The following is a 22,001-nucleotide window of genomic DNA, read 5'->3' as shown; positions in this document are numbered from 1 at the left end:
GAGTTGCAAAATCATAACATTTCAGAACACCAACTTTTGTTGGAAATTCTCATTTCATAACTTGATTTTTTTGCTATGTTCAAATTAAGTCAAATGACAGAAATTGATTTAGATGAACATTATGCTTTTGTACATTGTTTATGTATAGGCTTCATAGCCCAGTGGGGAATTTGGACATCACTTTAACAAATAATTGGCTCTTCCCCTGGTGTTTTCAGGAGGCTTATCGGGAGGAACAGCTGATTAACCGACTGATGCGGCAGTCCCAGCAGGAGCGCAGGATTGCTGTGCAGCTCATGCATGTTCGACATGAAAAGGAAGTTTTATGGCAAAACAGAATTTTCAGAGAAAAACAACACGAGGAAAGACGACAGAAAGACTTCCAGGATGCTCTTGATCGAGAAGCGGTAAATACTATCTGCCTTAGAAATCTTTCTATCAAGTGATGGTAAACAAAGCTATCCTTTGTTGCCAATCATCTAATAAGAGTTGATTTTTTTACATGATCAGCCTGTTATCTGCCTATTTTTATTTTTGTGTAACTCCATCAACAGGGCATATAGCCACTACATAGTACGATATTGTCTTCCTTTAGCCTTGATTCTACAAGGCTCAAAGAAGTGAAGTACTTAACTCTACTTCATTAGTTAATTACTTAATGCTCACCACTAACCCTTATGTCCATGTCTCGCTAGTCATTTTGATTGTCTGAAGCTCCCTCTCTAATAGACTTCCCAGGAAGGGCTCATGGAACCATATTTCCTGAGTTCTTATATATTGGTAACAGTGTGTGCCTTTTATACTTGCTTGTAAGTTTTGCTGTGTATAATACGGTTAGTTCACACTTTGTTTCCTTGAATATCTTAAGTATGTCACTCTGTTTTCTAAAGTGTTCTGTCAAAAAGAATGGTGATCATCTAACTTTCATTTCCTTGAGTCATTACTTTTTTTTTCTAGATACTTTTTTTTGTTGTTTAAAAGTTCACTGTGTTTACTAGGATAGGCATTGCTATTGGTTTTTCTAGGTGAATATCCTCAGGCAATGAGATAACTTTTAAGCTATTTCCTTTCAACTAGACACCATTAGTCTTTAGTCAACAAATCCTTGACTTCTGAACAAAAAGAGATTTCTCAGGCGCATTTGTGCTATTTCTTCTTCAGAAGAGAATAAGTCCTTTGTCTAGGGTACTCTGGTGCACCGTACTTGAGAATTGTATACAGAAACTCAGATCAGGCTGCTAGATCTAGCTGTACTCTTGGCTACTATGGTATCATTGTGTCTTGGCCCTTTTATAGGTCTGGAAATCAAAATATCCAATCTTTTAATTATTTAATAGGTTATTTTTGTCCCAAGCGTTATGTATATGTGGGTTCTAGTAACAAAAATTGATGGATTTCATTAAAGGAGAATATGGATTACTTCTTATCTACTTCCTATTGGGGAGCTTTTAGATTTATTTAATCCATTAGTCCACATTTGATTGAAGAGAACTCATGTGAGCGGCATTTTAGGTAGCCTATCTTTACTGTCATAAAATATTCACAAAACCAGACTGGACAGAAGAGAATCCTTATAGAAAACAGGAGGGTCGTGCTTTATTTACTAGCTTCATAGCTTCCACTGTGGTACCCCATGAAAGTGCAATATAGCTCTTGCCAAAATTATGCAATTTTTAGAAATATCATTTGGACAGTAGCATATTTTGCAGTGAGGAAAGTGTTGCTTTTACCTTTGTGGAACAGGCATAGCCTAAATGGCAGGTATGGAATGGGAGAGGGAGCCATTCCCCATGAATTTGAGCTGAATGAATGCTGACCTCAATGTCTTCTTTGGCATCAAGAGCTGAGTTATCTGGATGATTGTTTCATGTCTCTCTTCTTTGGCAAAAGTAGACTTGACTAGATTAGAGTGACATTTGCTTACATTAGAAATGATGTGTTTATCTTTCTAAGTACCTATTTAAAACATATATTTATTTCACAAGCTCAGCTAAATAGCAAAGTATGTTTAGCTGCACTGGTCTCAGGATGTTAAGGATCACCTATTCTTTCTTCAACTGGGATTAAATTAACTTCAGAGTACTGGAACAGTTGGACCTGCTAAAGCCTCAGAGACCTAAATTGTGAGGTTCCAAAGCACCTGAAAAAAATATATTTATTACTCTCACATGATTACCTTTCCAACAACGGACATATCTACTTCCTTGGCACCTATCCCATAGAGATGGTTGGATTTTATGGCTTTCATCCATACATGTTGAACTTATCAACTCCTCCACCAGCAGTGGCTAGTACATAAGTAGGAGCTGAATAAATAAAGCAATATATGTTGAATTTGATTTGCCACATTAACAGTCACCTCTTCTGTCCAGTATCCTTTATTAACTAAACAAAATCCATTTTATTCTCTACATTATTATTCTACTACTTCTTTTATGTGAAGAAGGAGGATTTTTTTTTTTTGGTATACATATATATTTGTTTAACTTTTGTGTTCAGGGGTATAAGTGCAGGTTTGTTACATAGGTAAATGTGTGTCATGGGGGTTTGTTGTACACATTATTTGATCACCCAGATACTAAGCCTAGTACCCATTAATTATTTTGCCTGATCCTCTCTCCTCCCACCCTCCATCCTCTGAAAGCTCTCAGTTTGTGTTGTTCCCCTCTGTGTGTCCATGTGTTCTCATCATTTCTCTCCCACTTATGAGTGAAAACATACAGTATTTGGTTTTCTATTCCTGCATAAATTTGCTAAGGATAATGGTCTCCAGATCCATTCATGTCCCTGCAAAGGACATGATCTCATTCTTTTTTGTGGCTGCATAGTATTACATGGTGTATGTATATCACATTTTCTTTATTCAGTCTATCATTGATGGGCATTTAGCTGGATTCCATGTCTTTGCTATTGTGAATAGTGCTATAATGAATGTAGGCATTCATGTGTCTTTAAAATAGAATGATTCATATTCCTTTGGGTATATACTCAGTAATGGGATTGCTGGGTTGAATGATATTTCTGCCTCCAGATCTCTGAGGAATTGCCACACTGTCCTCCACAATGGTTGAACTAATTTACACTTCCATCTACAGTGTAAAACTGTTCGTTTTTCTCAACAACCTGGCCAGCATCTGTTGTTTTTTGACTTTTTGATAATAACCATTCTGACTGGTATGAAGGAAGGTATCTCATTGTGGTTTTGATTTGGATTCATATAATGATGAGTGATGTTGAGCATTTTTTCATGTTTGTTAGCAGCTTGTATGTCTTCTTTTGAAAAGTGTCTGGTCATGTCATTTGCCCACTTTCTAATGGGATTGTTTGTTTTTCTCTTGTAAATTTGTTTAAGTTCATTATAGATGTTGATATTAGACCTTCATCATATGCATAGTTTGTAAAAATTTTCTCCCAGTCTGTAGATTGTCTGTTCACTCTGTTGACCATTTCCTTTGCTGTGCAGAAGCTCTTTAGTTTAATTAGATCCCATTTGTCAATTTTTGCTTTTGTTGCAATTGCTTTTGGCGTCTTTATCATGAAATCTTTGCCTGTGCTTATGTCCTGAATGCTGTTACCTAGGTTGTCTTCCAGGATTTTTATAGCTTTGGGTTTTACGTTTAAGTCTTTAATTCATCTTAAGTTAATTTTTGTATATGGTGTAAGCAAGGCATCCAGTTTCAGTCTTCTGCATATGGCTATTCAGTTATCCCAGAACCATCTATCAAACAGGGAATCCTTTCCCCACTGCTTGTGTTTGTCAGGTGTCTTGAAGATCTGATGGCTGGAGGTTTGTGGTCTTATTTCTGGATTCTCTATTCTGTTCCATTGGTCTATGTGTCTGTTTTTGTGTTTTGGTTACTGTAGCCCCATATAGTGTAGTGTAGTTTGAAGTCAGGTAGCGTGATGCTTCCAGCTTTGTTCTTAGTTTTTATTGTTCTTATAATTTTTATTATTATTTGTGAGTGGGAGAAGGTGGAGTGTTCTAAATGTATTTTTAAGTCTATTAAGGTCTTTAAGGTTTTTTTAACTATGCTCACAGACTGTTAATAATACTTGTATTACTTATTTAATTGTATTGATTAGCTATTCCATGGCCACTTTCTATTAAGTATTGCTGTGGAAAATACTGATTGTTTTCCTACTTCTTTGGCTGTGCCTTCTCAGGAGCAAGGTCATTGTCTTTGCTGGCTCATTGTTCTCTTATATCAAAACATTTATTAACATATTCCTCAAAGTTTTATCGTAGGCTTCCTTATATTCTTTTCTATGTTATTTCTCAGACAACCACATCCACAACCATGGTGGTGCCTTCGCTGCAATAGACAAATAACTCATGGAGTTATGCCTCTGCCCTCCAAGACGAAGGTCCATAGTTTTAGTATTCCTTGACATCTGTGGTCCTATGTCTCAGGGACACTTCAAACTCAACGTGTTCCAAGCCAAATTTATGACCTTTTCTATGAAGCTAGTCTTTTTCAATGTTCCATAGCACAAGAAATGGCATCATTATGTATCCAATTGTACAAGCCTGAAATTTCAGGGCCCACCTGTTAGCTGTTTCATTCTTATTCTTGCATACCCAAAACACCCACTAAGTGCTATCATTTTCATGCATTACAATTCTCTTCATCATGTCCATTTTTCTCCATCTCTACAGTACCATCCCTGGTTTCTTTTTTTTTTTTTAACTGCATTTTAGGTTTTGGGGTACATGTGCAGAACATGCAAGATAGTTACATAGATACACAGGTGGCAGTGTGTTTTGCTGCCTTCCTCCCCTTCACCCACATTTGGCATTTGTCCCCAGGCTATCCCTCCCTAGCTCCCCACCTCTGCTGTCCCTCCCCATTCCCCCCAATAGACCACAGTGTGTAGTGCGCCCTTCCCTGTGTCCATGTATTCTTATTATTCATCACCTGCCTATGAGTGAGAATATGTAGTATTCCATTTTCTGTTCTTGTCTCAGTTTGCTGAGGATGATGTTCTCCAGATTCATCCATGTCCCTACAAAGGACACAAACTCATCATTTTTGATTGCTGCATAATATTCCATGGTGTATATGTGCCACATTTTCCCAGTCCAGGTTATCGTCGATGGCCATTTGGGTTGGTTCCAGGTCTTTGCTATTGTAAACAGTGTTGCAATGAACATTCGTGTGCATGTGTCCTTATAGTAGACTGATTTGTAGTCCTTTGGATATATACCCAGTAATGGGATTGCTGGGTCAAGTGGAATTTCTATTTCTGGGTCCTTGAGGAATCGCCACACTGTCTTCCACAATGGTTGAACTAATTTACACTCCCACCAGCAGTGTAAAAATGTTCCTATTTCTCCACATCCTCTCCAGCATCTGTTGTCTCCAGATTTTTTAATGATCACCATTCTAACTGGCATGAGATGGTATCTCAATGTGGTTTTGAATTGCATCTCTCTAATGACCAGTGATGATGAGCATTTTTTCATATGTTTGTTGGCCTCATGTATGTCTTCTTTTGTAAAGTGTCTGTTCACATCCTTTGCCCATTTTGAATGGGATTGTTTGTTTTTTTCTTGTAAATCTGTTTTAGTTCTTTGTAAATTCTGGATATCAGCCCTTTGTCAGATGAGTAAACTGCAAAAATATTTTCCCATTCTGTTGGTTGCCGATTCACTCTAGTGACTGTTTCTTTTGCCATGCAGAGGCTGTGGAGTTTCATTAGGTCCCATTTGTGTATTTTGGCTTTTGCTGCCAATGCTTTTGGTGTTATGCTCATGAAGTCCTTGCCTACTCCTATGTCCTGAATGGTTTTGCCTAGATTTTCTTCTAGGGTTTTTATGGTGCCAGGTCTTATGTTTAAGTCTTTAATCCATCTGGAGTTCATGTTAGTGTAAGGTGTCAGGAAGGGGTCCAGTTTCTGCTATCTGCACATAGCTAGCCAGTTTTCCCAATACCATTTATTAAACAGGGAGTCCTTTCCCCATTGCTTGTTTTTGTCATGTTTATCAAAGATTGTATGGTTGGAGATATGTTGTATTGCCTCGGATGCCTCTGTTCTGTTCCATTGGTCTATATCTCTGTTTTGGTACCAGTACCATGCTGTTTTGATTACTGTAACCTTGTGGTATAGTTTGAAGTCCAGTAGTGTGATGCCTCCTGCTGTGTTCTTTTTGCTTAGAATTGACTTGGCTATGCAGGCTCTCTTTTGGTTCCATATGAAGTTCAAGGTGTTTTTTTCCAGTTCTGTGAAGAAAATCAATGGTAGCTTGATGGGGATAGCATTGAGTCTGTAAATTACTTTCAGCAGTATGGCCATTTTCACGATATTGATTCTTCCTAACCATGAACATGGAATGTTTCTCCATCTGTTTGTGTCCTCTCTTACTTCGTTGAGCAGTGGTTTGTAGTTCTCCTTGAAGAGGTCCCTTACGTTCCTTGTAAGTTGTATTCCTAAGTATTTTATTCTCTTTGTAGCGATTGTGAATGGCAGTTCGTTCTTGATTTGGCTCTCTTTAAGTCTGTTATTGGTGTATAGGAATGCTTGTGATTTTTGCACATTGATTTTATATCCTGAGACTTTGCTGAAGTTGCTTATCAGTTTCAGGAGTTTTGGGGCTGAGACGATGGGGCCTTCTAGATATACCATCATGTCATCTGCAAATAGAGACAATTTGGCTTCCTCCTTTCCTATTTGAATACCCTTTATTTATTTTCTTGCATGATTTCTCTGGCTAGAATTTTCAGTACTATATTGAATAGGAGTGGTGAGAGAGGGCATCCTTGTCTAGTGCCAGATTTCAAAGGGAATGCTTCCAGTTTTTGCCCATTCAGTATGATATTGGCTGTTGGTTTGTCGTAAATAGCTTTTATTATTTTGAGATACGTTCTATCAATACCAAGTTTATTGAGGGTTTTTAGCATAAAGGGCTGTTGAATTTTGTCAAAGGCCTTCTCTGCATCAATAGAGATCATCATGTGGTTTTTGTGTTTGGTTCTGTTTATGTGGTGAATTACGTTTATAGACTTGAGTATGTTGAACCAGCCTTGCATCCCCGGGATGAATCCTACTTGATCGTGATGGTTAAGCCTTTTGATATGCTGTTGCAATTGGCTTCCCAGTATTTTATTGAAGATTTTTGCATCTATGTTCATCATGGATATTGGCCTGAAGTTTTTTTTTCTTGTTGAGTCTCTGCTGTATTTTGGTATCAGGATGATGTTGGTCTCATAAAATGATTTGGAGGATTCATAAATCCCAAAGGATTACCTCTTTTTGGAATAGTTTCAGAAGGAATGGTACCAGCTCATCTTTGTGTGTCTGGTAGAATTTGGCTGTGAACCCATCTGGACCTGGGCTTTTTTTGTGTGGTAGGCTCTTAATTGCTGCCTCAACTTCAGACCCTGTTATCAGTCTGTTCATAGTTTCGGCTTTCTCCTGGTTTAGACTTGCGAGGACATAAATGTCCAGGAATTTATCCATTTCTTCCAGGTTTACTAGTTTATGTGCATAGAGTTGTTTGTAATATTTTCTGATGATTGTTTGAATTTCTGTGGATTCTGTGGTGGTTTCCCCTTTATCGTTTTTTATTGCATCTATTTGGTTATTCTCTCTTTTCTTTTTTATCAGTATGGCTAGTGGTCTATTTTGTTGATCTTTTCAAAAAACCAGCTCTTGGATTTATTGATTATTTGAAGGGTTTTTCGTGTCTGTATCTTCTTCAGTTCTTCTCTGATCTTAGTTATTTTTTGTATCTGCTAGGTTTTGAGGTTTTTTGATCTTCTCTAGCTCTTTCAATTTTCATGATAGGGTGTCAATTTTGGATCTCTCCATTCTTCTCATGTGGGCACTTACTGATATATATTTTCCTCTAGAGACCGCTTTAAATGTGTCCCAGAGATTCTGGTTTGTTGTGTCTTCGTTCTCATTGGTTTCGAAGAACTTCTTTATTTCTGCCTTCATTTCATTGTTTATCCAATCAACATTCAAGAGCCAGTTGTTCAGTTTCCATGAAGCTGTGCGGTTCTGGGTTAGTTTCTGAATTCTGAGTTCTAACTTGATTGCACTATGGTCTGCGAGACTGTTATGATTTCAGTTGTTTTGCATTTGCTGAGGAGTGCTTTACTTCCAATTATGTGGTCAGTTTTAGAGTAGGTGTGATGTGGTGCTGAGAAGAATGTATATTCTGTAGATTTGTGGTGGAGAGTTCTATAGATGTCTATCAGGTTTGCTTGTTCTGGATCTGAGTTCAAGCCCTGGATATCCTTGTTAATTTTCTGTCTGGTTGATCTGTCTAATATTGACAGTAGAGTGTTAAAGTCTCCCACTATTATTGTGTGGGAGTCTAGGTCTCTTTGTAAGTCGTTAAGAACTTGCCTTATATATATGGGTGCTCCTGTATTGGGTCCATATATATTTAGGATCGTTAGCTCTTCTTGTTGTATCAATCCTTTGACCATTATGTAATGTCCTTCTTTGTCTCTTTTGATCTTTGTTGCTTTAAATTCTGTTTTATCAGAGACTAGAATTGCAACTCCTAATGTTTTTGCTCTCCATTTGCTTGGTAAATCTTCCTCCATCCCTTTATTTTGAGCATTTGTGTATCCTTGCATGTGAGATGGGTTTCCTGGATGCAGCACACCTATGGGTTTTGGTTTTTATCCAATTTGCCAGCCTGTGTCTTTTGATTGGTGCATTTAGCCCATTTACATTTAGGGTTAATATTATCATGTGTGAATTTGATACTGCCATTTTGATGCTAGCTGGCTGTTCTGCCCATTAGTTGATGCAGATTCTTCATTTTGTTGATGCTCTTTAGCATTTAGTGTGTTTTTGGAATGGCTGGTACTAGTAGTTCCTTTCTATGTGTAGTGCCTCTTTCAGGAACTCTTGTAAAGCAGGCCTGGTGGTGACAAAATCTCTGAGTACTTGCTTGTTTGCAAAGGATTTTATTTTTCCTTCACTTATTAAGCTCAGTTTGGTTGGATATAAAATTCTGGGTTGAACTTTTTTTCTTTAAGGATGTTGTATATTGGCCCCCACTCTCTTCTTGCTTATAGAGTTTCTGCCGAGAGATCTGCTGTGAGTCTGATGGGCTTCGCTTTGTGGGTGACCCGACCTTTCTCTCTGGCTGCCCTTAGCATTTTCTTCTTCATTTCAACCCTGGCTAATCTGACGATTATGTGCCTTGGGGTTGCTCTTCTTGCAGTACATCTTTGTGGTGTTCTCTGTATTTCCTGTACTTGGATATTGGCCTGCCTTGCTAGGTTGCGGAAATTTTCCTGGATAATATCCTGAAGAGTATTTTCAAGCTTGGAATCATTCTCTTCGTCACATTCAAGTATACCTATCAAACGTAGATTAGGTCTCTTCACATAGTTCCACATTGCTTGGAGACTCTGTTCATTCCTTTTTGCACTTTTTTTTCTAGTCTTGGCTTCTCGTTTTATTTCATTGAGTTGATCTTCGACTTCTGATATCCTTTCTTCTGCTTGGTCAATTAGGCTGTTGAAATTTGTGCATGCTTCACGAAGTTCTCCTGTTGTGTTTCTCAGCTCCTTCAATTCACTCATATTCCTCTCTCAGTTGTCCATTCTTGTTATCATTTCCTCAAATCTCTTTTCAAATCTTTTTTCAACGTTCTTAGTTTCTTTGCATTGATTTAGAACATGTTCTTTTAGCTCACGGAAGTTTCTTATTACCCACCTTCTGAAGTCTGATTCCATCATTTCATCACATTCATTCTCCATCCAGCTTTGTTCCCTTGCTAGTGAGGAGTTTTGGTCCTTTGTAGGAGGCGAGGTGTTCTGGTTTTGGGTGTCTTCCTCCTTTTTCTGCTGGTTTCTTCCCATCTTTGTGGATATATCCACCTGTCATCTGAGTGGTTGCTGATTTTCCGATTGGGTCTCCAAGTGGACGTCCAGATTGTTGATGATGAATTATTTCTGTTTCTTAGTTTTCCTTCTAACAGTCTGGCTCTACTGCTGTAGGACTGCTGAGGTCCACTCCAGGCCCTGCTTGCCTGGGGAACTCCTGTAGCAGCTGTGGAACTGTGAGGGTTGCTACCAGATTCTTCTTCTGCTATCTTTGTCCCTGAATGATGCCTGCCAAATGTCAGTCTGATTAGTCCTTTGTGAGGTGACTCTTTGGATATACGGGGGTCAGGGAGCTCCTTGAGGAGACAGTCTGTACTTTATAGGAGCTATAGTGCTGAGCTGTGAGCTCGTTGTTGATTCAGGGCTGCTAGGCAGGTACGTTTAAGTCTGCTGCAGCAGAACTCATAAAGCCCCCTTTTTTTTCCCCAGGTGCTCTGTCCTGGGGAGTTAGGGCTTTATTTATGAGTATCTGTTGCACTTTCCTGCCCAGCTAGGAGGCAGTCTAGTCACTGCCTGCCTGTAGTGGCTATGATGAGCTGCCGTGGGATCCGCCCTGTTGCCATGGGCTCCACCCTGTTGCCGTGGGCTCCGCCTTGCTGCCGTGTGTAATTCCCTGTAGTCTTGTTTATATGGGTGTGGTTAGAACTGCAGTGGTGATGGTGGCCCACCTCTGTAGTGGCAGGCTCTCTCTGTTATGGCGGGTTGTCTTGGCAATGGCAGGCTGCGTCAGGAATGGCAGAGTACCTCCGTAGGGGTTGGTGCCTTTGTAGTGGCGGATGCTCCCCCCCCACCGAGCTGCACTGTCCTGGGTTCAACTGTCCTTGCCATGAAACTCTCAACCCCAAGCATTTCCAATTGCTGTTTTGTTTGTTTTTGTGGAGGTGGGACCCACTGAGCCTGATCACCTGGCTCCCTGCCTCAGAGCTCCTTTTTTTTAATTTTAAGTTGAACAGTTGACTCTCTCCCAGGTATTCCAGTCACCTGCTGCAAGGGCGTCGGGATCTGTGTGATTTCCCATGCAGCGACCCACTGCGCTGGCTCAAACCACATTGCTGCCTGGGAATCTCCTGGGCTGGCTTTCTGTTTAAGTCCCATTTAATCAGATGAATGTGCTAATCTGCCTTTTGAAATCTCCAATTGCCAGTTTAACAGGGCAACCAAACCAGTGTATTTTGTACGGAGTGTCGCTGTGCTGTGACCTCAGCCCAAACAGCCACACCGGTCCAAACAGCCACGCCAGCCCAAACAGCCGTGCTGGCCCAAACTGCCGCGCTGGCGGCCCATGGGGCTGTTACACCTGGGAATCTCCTGGTCTGTGGGCAATAAAGATCCGTATGGAAATGCGGCATCCACTCACCCTCTGTGGATTCACTGGGAGCTGTGATCTTGAGTTGGTCCTACAGCGCCATCTTCCTCTTTGTCCCACCCCTGGTTTCTACTGCAGTACTACTAATGCAGTGGTTCTTCATCCATTTTTGGTGGTTATGAATTGGCAACCAAAAACTGGAGAGTTTCAGAATATAACAGTATTTATGTTCCTTAACTCAACCCTAAGTTGTACACTTTCAGCCCATCTCTGCACATAGAGAATGTACAATGCCTGAGGTTATAAGGGCCAAGCCATCTTAGAAACACTACAGTCATCAGGTGCAAGCCCAGTGCTATTGAGACCTCAGCTACCGCAGCCCACACTCTCCCCTCAGTGGAACAGGAACCTTTGGGGAGGCTGCTGGGCCTTTGTTGGTGCCCCATATAATCCCCTCTGAGGCTTCATTGCTTCTCTTCATTGCCTGGCTCTGGCCATGTTGGTTTGCTCTCAGATTCTTGAGCAAGTCATTTCCTCTAATTTGCCCCCTTTCCCAAGTGTCATCACCCAATTAATACTTGTTTTCAAAGCTCCATGCATATGCTCCTTCTTGTCTAGGTCAGGCCCCTATTATATAGCCCCATACACCATGGTCTTGCCCTACTGACACTTGTCACAGTGTGTAATTATATCTGTATTTGTTTGGCTCTTTGTTTGCCCATCCCACTGGCATGTAAAGTCCATAAGAGCAGTAGCATGTTTGCTCTTGTGAAAGAAAGAAAGAGAGAGAGAGAGAAAGATAAAGAATGAAAGAGAGAAAGGAAGAAGAGGAGGAGGAGCAAGGAAGAAAGGAAGGAGAGAAAGAGAGAGAGAAAGAAAAATGAAGGAAGGAGAAAGAGAGAAAAAGAAGAAAAGAAAGAAAGGAAGAAGAAAGAGAAAAGAAGAGGAGGAGGATGGAAGAAAAGAAGGAAGGAAGGTGAAGAGAAAGAGAAAGGAAGGTGAAGAAGAAGAATGGGGGAGGGGGAAGAGGAAAGGGGGAGGGAAGGAAGGAAGGAAGGAAGGAAGGAAGGAAGGAAGGAAGGAAGGAAGGTGCTCATGCCTATAATCCCAGCACTTTGGGAGGCTGGAGTGGGAGGAGCACAAGGTCAGAAGTTTGAGACCAGCCTGGCGAACATGGTGAAACTCCATCTCTACTAAAAATACAAAAATTAGCTGGGTGTGATGGCACATGCCTGTAATTCCAGCTACTTGGGAGGCTGAGACAAGAGAATTGCTTGAACCCGGGAGGCAGAGTTGGCAATAAGCCAAGATCATGCCATTGCACTCCAGCTCTGGGTGACAGAGAAAGAAAGAGAGAGAGAGAGAGAGAAGGAGAAAGAGAGAGAGAGAAGAGAAAGAAGAAGGAAGGGAAAAGGGACGGAGGGAAGGAAGGAGGGAAGGGGAGGGAGAGAGAGAAAGAAAGAGAAGGAAAAAGAAAGAAACAAAGAAAGAAAGAAAAAGAAGGAAAGAAATAAAATGAGAGAGGGGAAGAAATAAAAAGGAAGGACAGAGGAGACAGAAAATGATGAAGGAGAACTTCGTCTTTTTCTTTCGCTTTCAATTTTTTGGGGGTTTTTATTTTGTTTTTAGATTAAATCTGTTAATCTCTTCCTTTGAGGCAATTGAAAAACTATTCTATATTAAGACAGTTCCTGATCTATTATTATTCATAATTAATTACAATAATATTTAATACTTTTTGAGCCTTTACTTTGAGTCAAGCACTGTACTATGTTTGTTACATGCATTATAATATAATTACTGCAATGACCATAAGTGGATATTATCTTTATTTACATTTTACACATCAGGAAATTGAAGACTAGAATGCTCAAATTCACACAGCTTATCAGTGGTGTAGCAGGGAGCAAGGCCAGTTCTATCAGACTCCAGAGTCCAGGCTCATAACCACTGAGATTTACTATCTCCCACAGACTTCCTTTTTCCTTTTCCTCCCTCTCTTTTTATGGCTGCAACCTGCTTAGCTGTAATGAGATAGGAAATTGTGGCAGCTTTGGCAGAGGATTGATGGTAGATGTAGAAAAGAAGGAGAAGGAAGACTAGACAGCTGAATGAAAGGAGGGAGAGGAATAGAGAGAGGGAGAGGGGGACTGGGGAAGGGAGGGAGAGGGGAAGGGAGGAAGAGAGAGAAGGAGATGGGGCAACAACCAGGATTGAAAGCTATGCTATTGGTAGAACCTTCTACCATTCCCTTAAAGGTTTTGGTTCCTCACATCCTAAATATTTCCATGTGTTTTAAAGACACTGTAGTAAACCAGCCTCGTGACCCATTTTTGTGTCACTCTCTCCATAAATTCTTGTCTGATATTTCTGCTCTCTTAGATTCATTTTTTTCTCTGAATTCTTCCCTTCATGAATCATGCTATAAAGTTTTGTACTTAAATTGTACTCTTTCTCCATGAAATCAGGGTGTACAGAGTGATACGACAATAACAAATTCTGGTGTAATTCCTAGGTCTGTCAAATGTACAGAATTGACCTTAGCGATCATCCAGCTTAACCCCTTTCCCAACAAAAATGAAATAAGCACACAAAATAAAACCAGCAATAGCAAAACAAACGGTGGACCTTATACAGCAACATTGTCACACATCTAGTCATTTATGAATAGTATCATAATAGGAGATATTTGTTCTGATGAGATGGTTTGGTACTTTTTCTGGGTATGCTAAGTATTATTAATATCCTGACTTTGAGGAAACGGAGGCATAAGGAGACTAAGGACTTGCCCAAGCTCTCACAGCCAGAACTTGAATTCTATATAAAATCTAGGCCTTGAACTCGACCATACCTCCTCCACAGCCCAAGTTTACTTCCATTTTATACTCACTGGGTTGTTGCAGGAGGCAAGTCTTTTTCCTAGAGCAGGTTAGCAATGTGACTGAATTTCTCAAGAAGCTGCCATGGCTATCTAAAAAGCGATATTTGGTCATTCGAATCCCACTAATTAAGTTTTATGTTACTCTCAGCTTGGCTGGACTGAGTAGAACCTTTGTACTTTGTGTGAAGAAAAGATTCTCTAAACAAAATAATAGTACACTAAGGATAGATGATGACAAGCTAAGTATTTTATTGATTTCTACAGAAATAGATGTTTTTACAAATGATTGCCATCAGTTTATTAAGCCTGTAACCATAGAGGGTTTATAATTAACACATTTAACATTTGTTGGCAAATGTGTTATATTCTCAAGCCAGTATAATCAGGGAATTTCTAAAATATTTTCTAGGTATAAATCAGTATTATAGAACTCTCCCATTCAAAGACAAAGGGCAATGGCTATAGCAGATGTGTCCACATTGATACTCTGGAGGTGGGAGTGAGGGGTCAGCTATGCTTACGGTCTGGCACAGACTTGCCTGTTTCTCTCCACTATTTGCAACTACTGAACTCAGAACTTCTTTTTGAAGGCTTAAGATCCAATTCATCATTAATCTACATTGGGCTTTCCCTAGTTAGATCATCCTTCACTGTATTATGCTCTGTTGATAGCATAAGCTAAAAGTAGGAATATTTCCAATATTGTCTTTGTCATCATACTCACTACCAATATATTAAGAAGAAAGTGTTCATTCATGATTAATTTTTTTCCTTGTGTGAGAATACATTTCATTCTACTTAAAGACCTTTTGACTATTGAAATGATGACATTATTTTTATTTGAATCAGTTATAGTGATTTAAAAATGTTTTTGCCTTTTTAGGCTTTGGCAAAACAAGCCAAGATTGATTTTGAAGAACAAATCCTTAGAGAAAAGAGATATCATGAGCAGATTGCTGTGGAAAGAGCTCAAGCTTGTTATAAAAAGCATTATTCAATATGTGCAGAAATTTTGGATCAAATAGTTGATTTGTCCACTAAAGTGGCAGACTATCGAATGTTGACAAATAAGTAAGTATTTTTTTATAATAACATAGTAGAGATAGAGAATGAGGAGGGATGTGATTGTGAAGTAGATACTAGGCTGATAAGTAAAGAGAGACAAAAATGATTCATAAAAAGACTAAAAGGTAGCGTCCAGGAGACCTTGATTACTGACTTGATTTACCCAGTGACTAGCTTTATTAAGATGCATATATGCCTTTTTCCACACCTTTTATGAAAATTAACTCAACACGGATCATGGACTTAAGTATAAAGCATAGGACTATAAAACTTTGAAGAAAAAATAAGAGAAAATCTTTGGGTTCTATGAGTAGGCAACAAATTCTTAGACTTGACACCAAAAGCATGATCCATAAAGGAAAATTTGACAAGTTGGATTACATTAAAATAAAAAAATGTTTGCTCTGCAAAAGATAAAACTTTACAAGTTGGACTTCCTCAAAATTTAAACTTTTTGCTTTGAAAAAGCTGACAGGATGTATAGAATGGGGGAAAACATTTCAAACTGCCTATCCAACAAAAGACTAATATCTAGAATATATGAAGTACTCTCAAAACTCAACAACAAAAAATAAGCCAGTTCAAAAATAGGCAAAAGACATAAAAAGCCATTTCACTGAAGAGGATATCCAGATGACAAATACATATGTAAAAAAATTTCACCCTCATTAGGCATTAGAGAAATTCAAATTGAAATCCCAATAATATATCATTACACATCTGTAAGAATGGCTAAATTTAAAAAATAAAAAAACACCAAACACTGGCAAGGATCTGGAGAAAATCACTAATTCATTGTTGCTGAGAACGTGAAATGGTATAGCCCCTCTAGAAAACAGTTGGGCAGTTTCTTAAAAAGCTGAATATGCAACTCCTGCACAGCTTAGCGATTATACTTCTGGGCATTTATCCTAGAGAAATTAAGACTTAAATTTACACAAACTCCTGTATACAAATGTTTATAGCACCTTTATTTGTAATAGCTTAAAACTTATAACAATCTAGATGTCTCTCAACAGGTAATAAAGTGTGATATGTCCATATCATGGAATATTGCTGAGCAATATAAAATAGCAAACTATCCATACATGTCGCAGCCTGAATGAATCTCCAGATACTTATGCTGAGTGGAAGAAACCCAATCTCAAAATGTTACATACTCTATGATTTCATTTATATAACATTATTAAAATGACAAAATTATAGAAATGGAGAACAGATTAGTGGTTGCCAGGGGCTAAGAATGGGGTGGAGGTGAGAGGGAAGTGAGTGTGGCTATGAAAGGGCAACACGATGGGTTCTGTGGTGACAGAAAGTTCTGTATTTTGACTATTTAAATGTTAATAGCCTGCTTGTGATATTGTACTGTAGTTTTGCAAGATATTACAATTAGGAGATACTGGGTAAAGGGTATATGGATGTCCATATTATTTCTGACACCTAAGGTGAGTGTACAATTACTTCAAAATAGAAAGTTTAATTTTAAAAGTCAAAGTATATTTAAATAGCAATAGAATAACGTAGAAGTAGGATAAATGATTCATAGATACTACTAAGTGTGAACCCTGAAAACTTGAAACAGGTCTTAGTTAACTTAGAAAGTTTAGGTTGCCAAGGTTGAGGACGCACCTGTGACAGCCTCAGGAAGTCCTGACAACATGTGCCCAAGGTGGTAGGTCCACAGGTTGGTATTATATATTTTAGGGAGACACCAGATATCAATCAATATGTAAGAAGTAAGTACGTGAGTTCCATCCAGAAAGGTGGAGACGGTTCAAAACAAGGCTCCTCCACTGGGGGCTACCCGGCCACATGTAGGTGAGAGACCGATGGCTGCATTCTTCTGGTTTCTGATAAGTCTTTCCAAAGAAGCAATCAGGATATGTATCTATCTCTGTGAGCAAAGGGATGACTTAAAGAGATGGGAGGCAGATTTGCCCTGAGTGGTTCCCAGCTTGAAAGGGCCCAAGATATTTTCCTTTCACGTAAGCTAAAGCAGACCACATAGCTATAATTTTCAGACCAAGTTATTTAAAGTCAAAAGGGCTCATTCTAAAATGGAAAGTGTAGTACTGCTTCTAAAGCAGTGCTTTTTTTTTTTGATATAATAGCATTTTTCCTCACTCGTTTTATTTTGAATTAATAATTGCTTTACCAGATCAGGCTGATCTGGGGTAAACTGATGGAATTTGAATCCTTTGAGAAAACTGAATTGCTAGCCCAAAAGTATACATGGAATCTTAATAACGTCAGTTCACAAGAAAGGCATTCAGGTCTCTAGAAGCCATAGAAGGTGATTTACTTATTCAGGAGCCTTAGCAGATCAGGTGGGGAGAGGCAAGGTCAGAATCTTGAGGAAAAGGAGAAGCTTGGCAAGAACACGGAGACTGATATTCTGTATGATTAGAGAAGCTGTTTTAAAAATGATCCTACTTTCGCCATTTTATGTTTCTATCCTCATTATTATTAAATGCGAAAAGAATTTTATGGTAAAGGTCAGATAGCTAAAGTTTTTTCTTCTGTATTATTTTCAAAATACGTGGACTACTTTAGTAGGTTGCAATCATGAAGTCATAGAATGTCTACAAATGTCATAGTAAGTCATATTGAAGGAGAATATTAAAAGGTTAATAGGAGGAAGCAGGTAATTTTGAGGCTTTTTAAAGCCCTAATAAGTGATGGAGAAAGCAAAAGGGAGAAGTACCTGAATATGAGGTTTGTTAGGAGTTCAAGACCTTTGAACACACAGCCCTTTAAACAGGAAAAGTTGTTAGGTCTGTACCATTAAATGATAATTCCCCATCCCTTCCAATCCCCAGCTGCTGATAATCTCTGTCCTACTTTATGTCTTTGAATTTCTCTTGTAGGTACCTTGTATAAGTGGAATCATATCATATTCGTCCTTTTTGTGTCTGGCTTATTTCACTTAGCATAATGTCTTCAAGGTCCATTCATGTAGCATGAATCAGAATAACATACTACTTTTTAAGTTGTAATTTCAAGTTCTAGTCCAACTGCTTATTATCATATCAGGATATTTCCCACATCTTATCTTGAAACAGTTTTCCCATCACTCCATCCTTGTTGCCTCCAATTCTTTAGGCCTCAGCTTCACAGTCATTTCTTTAAAGAGACCTTCCTGGAACCAACAACTTAGGTTGACTCATACTGTTATACTTTCCCATTGTATAATTATTATTCAAAACTTTTGTTTATTTATGCAATTATTTTTTCCCTTCTTTCCCAGTCTGTGTAAGTCCAGGTATTCCACTTGCTATTATATTTCTAATGGCTAGTAAAATGTCTGGAACGTAGTGGGTTTGAAGAATGAATGCTACTTTATGCCACTGGTTCTTTAAACTTTTTAATTGACTGTTTCATAGCCTAACATATCTAAAAATAGCACAGTCAGAACACTTAGGTTCCTTAGTTCTCAGCTTTGATATCAACTTAACTGAAATTATTTAAATGCTCTAGTATCAGTGTCCTCCTGTGTAAAATGAACAAACTGAGTGCTCTTCAAGGCCACTTTCAGAGAACGGTAGGTTTACATTTTATAAATAATTCATAACAGAAAAATCTAATATATATTAGAGTCATTATCATTGCACATATGGTAACCTTTAAGATCATTTTTCAGTAATTCTATTTGTCTGATGAAAGTGAGCTAATTACATAAATATAATGAAAATACAAATGTTTAAAATCTATACTTGATTAACCATTGATCCAACTCTACCGTTTTTTTCAATAGTCTGATTCCATATAAGATGATGCATGATTGGAAGGAACTGTTTTTCAGTGGAAAGCCCATATATGAACAAGCCTCTGTTAAGACACTACCTGATAACCCCTCAAGAGAACAACTTACAGAACTGGAGAAAAGGGACTTGCTAGATACCAATGATTATGAAGAATATAAGGTACCGACCAACATGAAGTAATTCGAATGCTGTATAATAAATCCTTTTCCTTTAGCATTAATTTTGTGATATTATTTATTTCATTTCTACTAATAAAAAATAAGCATGTTTTGTTTATATTTTCCCTCATTTTAATTTGTTTATTTTTACTACTTTTTAGTTGCTTAAACTATTCATACATAAGCTATTATCTGTTGTTCTTGGTAATCTTAGGGAAGTGGTCTGAGAATACATCAAGCCTAATAATTGAGTTGAGAGATTTCAAAATTTTTAAAATGCTTTCATTTATTTATTAGCATTTTTCTTTGTATGCCCTACTTTTGCTTCAAAAGCCATTGTTAAAAAGTGTTTCTTTTGTAATCGATCTAAATAATATATTTTTTTACAGGCAAAATGAAAGAGGAGGGGGTCTGGGTTTTATGAATAGCGTCTATTCAAACAATGTTTTATTCAAAGATTGAAATAAAAAGTATCGGGTTCTAACAGTGATTTTTAGAAGAACTATTGTAAAGCTTTTGAGACTAGACAGACTAGAGCTACATTACTGGAATTGCCAACTACTAACTGTGTGACCTTAGGTGACCAGCTCCTTAAGGGCTAATAGATTCCATTTTTCAATTTATGGAAAGGTAATTTACTATACCTACTTTTTTTAAGATAATGTGAGTTAAAAACTTAGCCAAGTCCGCTTCACGTTGGATGCATATAATACATACCCATATCTCTCCTCACCATCCTACTCTCCCTATCCCACCCCATCTCACCCTTAGAAGTAAAAATATAACAATCATAGCTTTTGTATAGAAGTTTTGAGTGAATCAACAACAGTGGAATGAGTGAGGCTTTTTATTAGAAAAATTACTGAATGAGTCCTGGAAAGTCTAAGTGCAACATGAAAAAAATCTTTGAAAAGGTGATTTGACCTAATTACTCACTGGTATTTAGTAAATACTTAACAAATGTTTGTGGAAAAAGAGTGAATAATGACTTCATTACAATAAACAAAGAAAAGTGCAAAATAACATTCATAAGTAAATACTGTAAGAGGATAACTTTGTGGTTAAAAGATAAGGAAATAGCATGAGATTATGAGAAATTAAATGTACACTATATTTTAATTAAATGAATCTGTATTTGTAGCACTAAGAGAATTATTGTTAAGGATTGACTAGAACCTTAAAAGATATATGTGGATATTTATTTTGTGTGATTGTAAAATATACTAGACCTAGTACATCAACCTAAAGTATAATGCCACGTCATAAAATGCTTTGACAGTGTCAAACTGTGTCAAGGTATTTGTTTCCATTGTAAATTAAAAGCCATTTCACAGTGGCAGACTTTACTGGTTCATCAAATGTTTATTTCTAAATTACTTCTAAAACAGCTCAGTCTCTATTTTTATTGTTCTTACACATCAGGAGACCTAGTAGGCTGCAGCTTAGCAAAGATTTTTGTCTCTCTAGCTATTTTCCTTGTATGAGAAATGGTTACCACAGAACCTGCTTGTCTTACCCACATCCTGAAGTGGATGATGCATTTATTTTGCAGGAAATTGTAAACTTTTGTTAGGAGTTTGTGAACGTCTAGCAATGCACTTTATTTTCTGTATTGACTTTGCTATTTTTCTAGAAATGAAAATTACCTTAGGATTTATACCGTGTTTTCACAAGCTCCCTTTGACACTATAATGGAAAATATGTCATATACAGTTTTAGGATATACTGTAAATATTATACTGTCATTCTTTATTTTTAAATCTTTTGTTTCTTCAAGAACCTATCCTAAATGTTCCTACACACAAGTAAAAAATAAATGTTTCAACTTGTAAAATATATTATCTGGCTTAAACAGCCTATTACAAAAGGCAGAGGGACAATGCATCCTGGCTTATCTAAAAGAAACAGTTGTCCACATTTGTTATTATTAAATTTGTTCAAGATTTTTCATGTAAATATATTACCAAGAAATTAGTACATTTGCTTGAACATAACAATGTTCATTATATATGATGTTCAATAACATTATAATGAACATTATTTCTTCAAGCAAATGTATTACTCAGAAACTAATCTTCAAAAAGTTTATATTTTTAGCTACTTAATTGATGTTCATACCATCTACCTTTAAAGAACTGACAGTTCTCAGTTTTGAGTCTGTACTTTTAAAAGTCCGTGTTCTGTTACAATAAGTTATTATGCTTAAAATGTTTAATTATTGTGCCTAGAAATTGCAATTAAAACAGATATTTGCTTATGTACATGTCATATGTAGCTGGCAAAATCTTGACTCTTATTTCTTAATGTTATTTCCTAAATCATCACACTCTATTTACAGAATGAGAATGACTGAATGTGACGAAGCTCTAGCCCAGTGGCTAGAAATAACAGTTCTTTCTCCCAGGAAAGAGGCAAGAGCAGCATCATGGAGCAGCCAGACCTTTCTGAGGTTCCTAGGCAACTACCGCAGGATAATAACAATGAGTTATTCCATAGAGAGTGAGGAAGGGCCCTTCAAGCCCAGTGGATCATGGGTAGCAGGCTAAGCCAGGAGGCTCAGTTTCTCTAGTGATGCTGGCAGCACAGCCCCACATGTTTGGTGGTTCGCAATCATGCAGTGGACTCCTGCTGGTGAACCTCAAATTCCCCCTAATGCAAATCCTTTCTGTGGGTCTTACTAGCAAATGAGCTGTAATTCACAGCATTTCACTTTTATGTAAGCTGCTTACTAGCAATTACTAGTTGAATGAGTTTAAGAGTTACTAAAATTTAGTGTTTGTAAACTAAAATTAGCTCATGGCTATGATTTCCTGAAGACTTGGATTTTTCTAAGAAGTCCCTGCCATAAAGCACTGAGCAATTTTCAGAGCTCTATCGTGAATGCCCACAACCAAGTTGTGGTTGGAATTCCTAGAATGTGGAGGAAGGATATTTCATTTCCAGCACATCATCCATGTTATCTCAAGTTGTTAATGA

General features: G+C 37.9%; 1 protein-coding gene across 14 annotated transcripts in view; it reads left to right on the top strand.

Moving 5' to 3' along the window:
• Positions 1-22,001, top strand: part of SPEF2 (sperm flagellar 2) — a 206,853-nt gene that overhangs the window by 42,506 nt on the left and 142,346 nt on the right. For all 14 annotated transcript variants that reach the window (XR_004739958.3, XR_004739959.3, XM_078365609.1 and 11 more), the window contains 3 exons: positions 219-407; positions 14,922-15,109; positions 18,858-19,026. Coding sequence is in view for 12 of the 14 variants with exons in the window: in XM_078365609.1 (XP_078221735.1) it covers positions 219-407; positions 14,922-15,109; positions 18,858-19,026 (546 nt within the window). In the remaining 2 variants the exon portion in view is untranslated. The remainder of the gene's footprint in view (positions 1-218; positions 408-14,921; positions 15,110-18,857; positions 19,027-22,001) is intronic.

Source organism: Callithrix jacchus, chromosome 2 (assembly GCF_049354715.1).
Source record: "Callithrix jacchus isolate 240 chromosome 2, calJac240_pri, whole genome shotgun sequence".
In the NCBI taxonomy this organism is placed as follows: domain Eukaryota; kingdom Metazoa; phylum Chordata; class Mammalia; order Primates; family Cebidae; genus Callithrix; species Callithrix jacchus.
The sequence above is the reverse complement of the archived record's forward strand: the minus strand, read 5'-3'. Positions and strand labels throughout refer to the sequence as shown.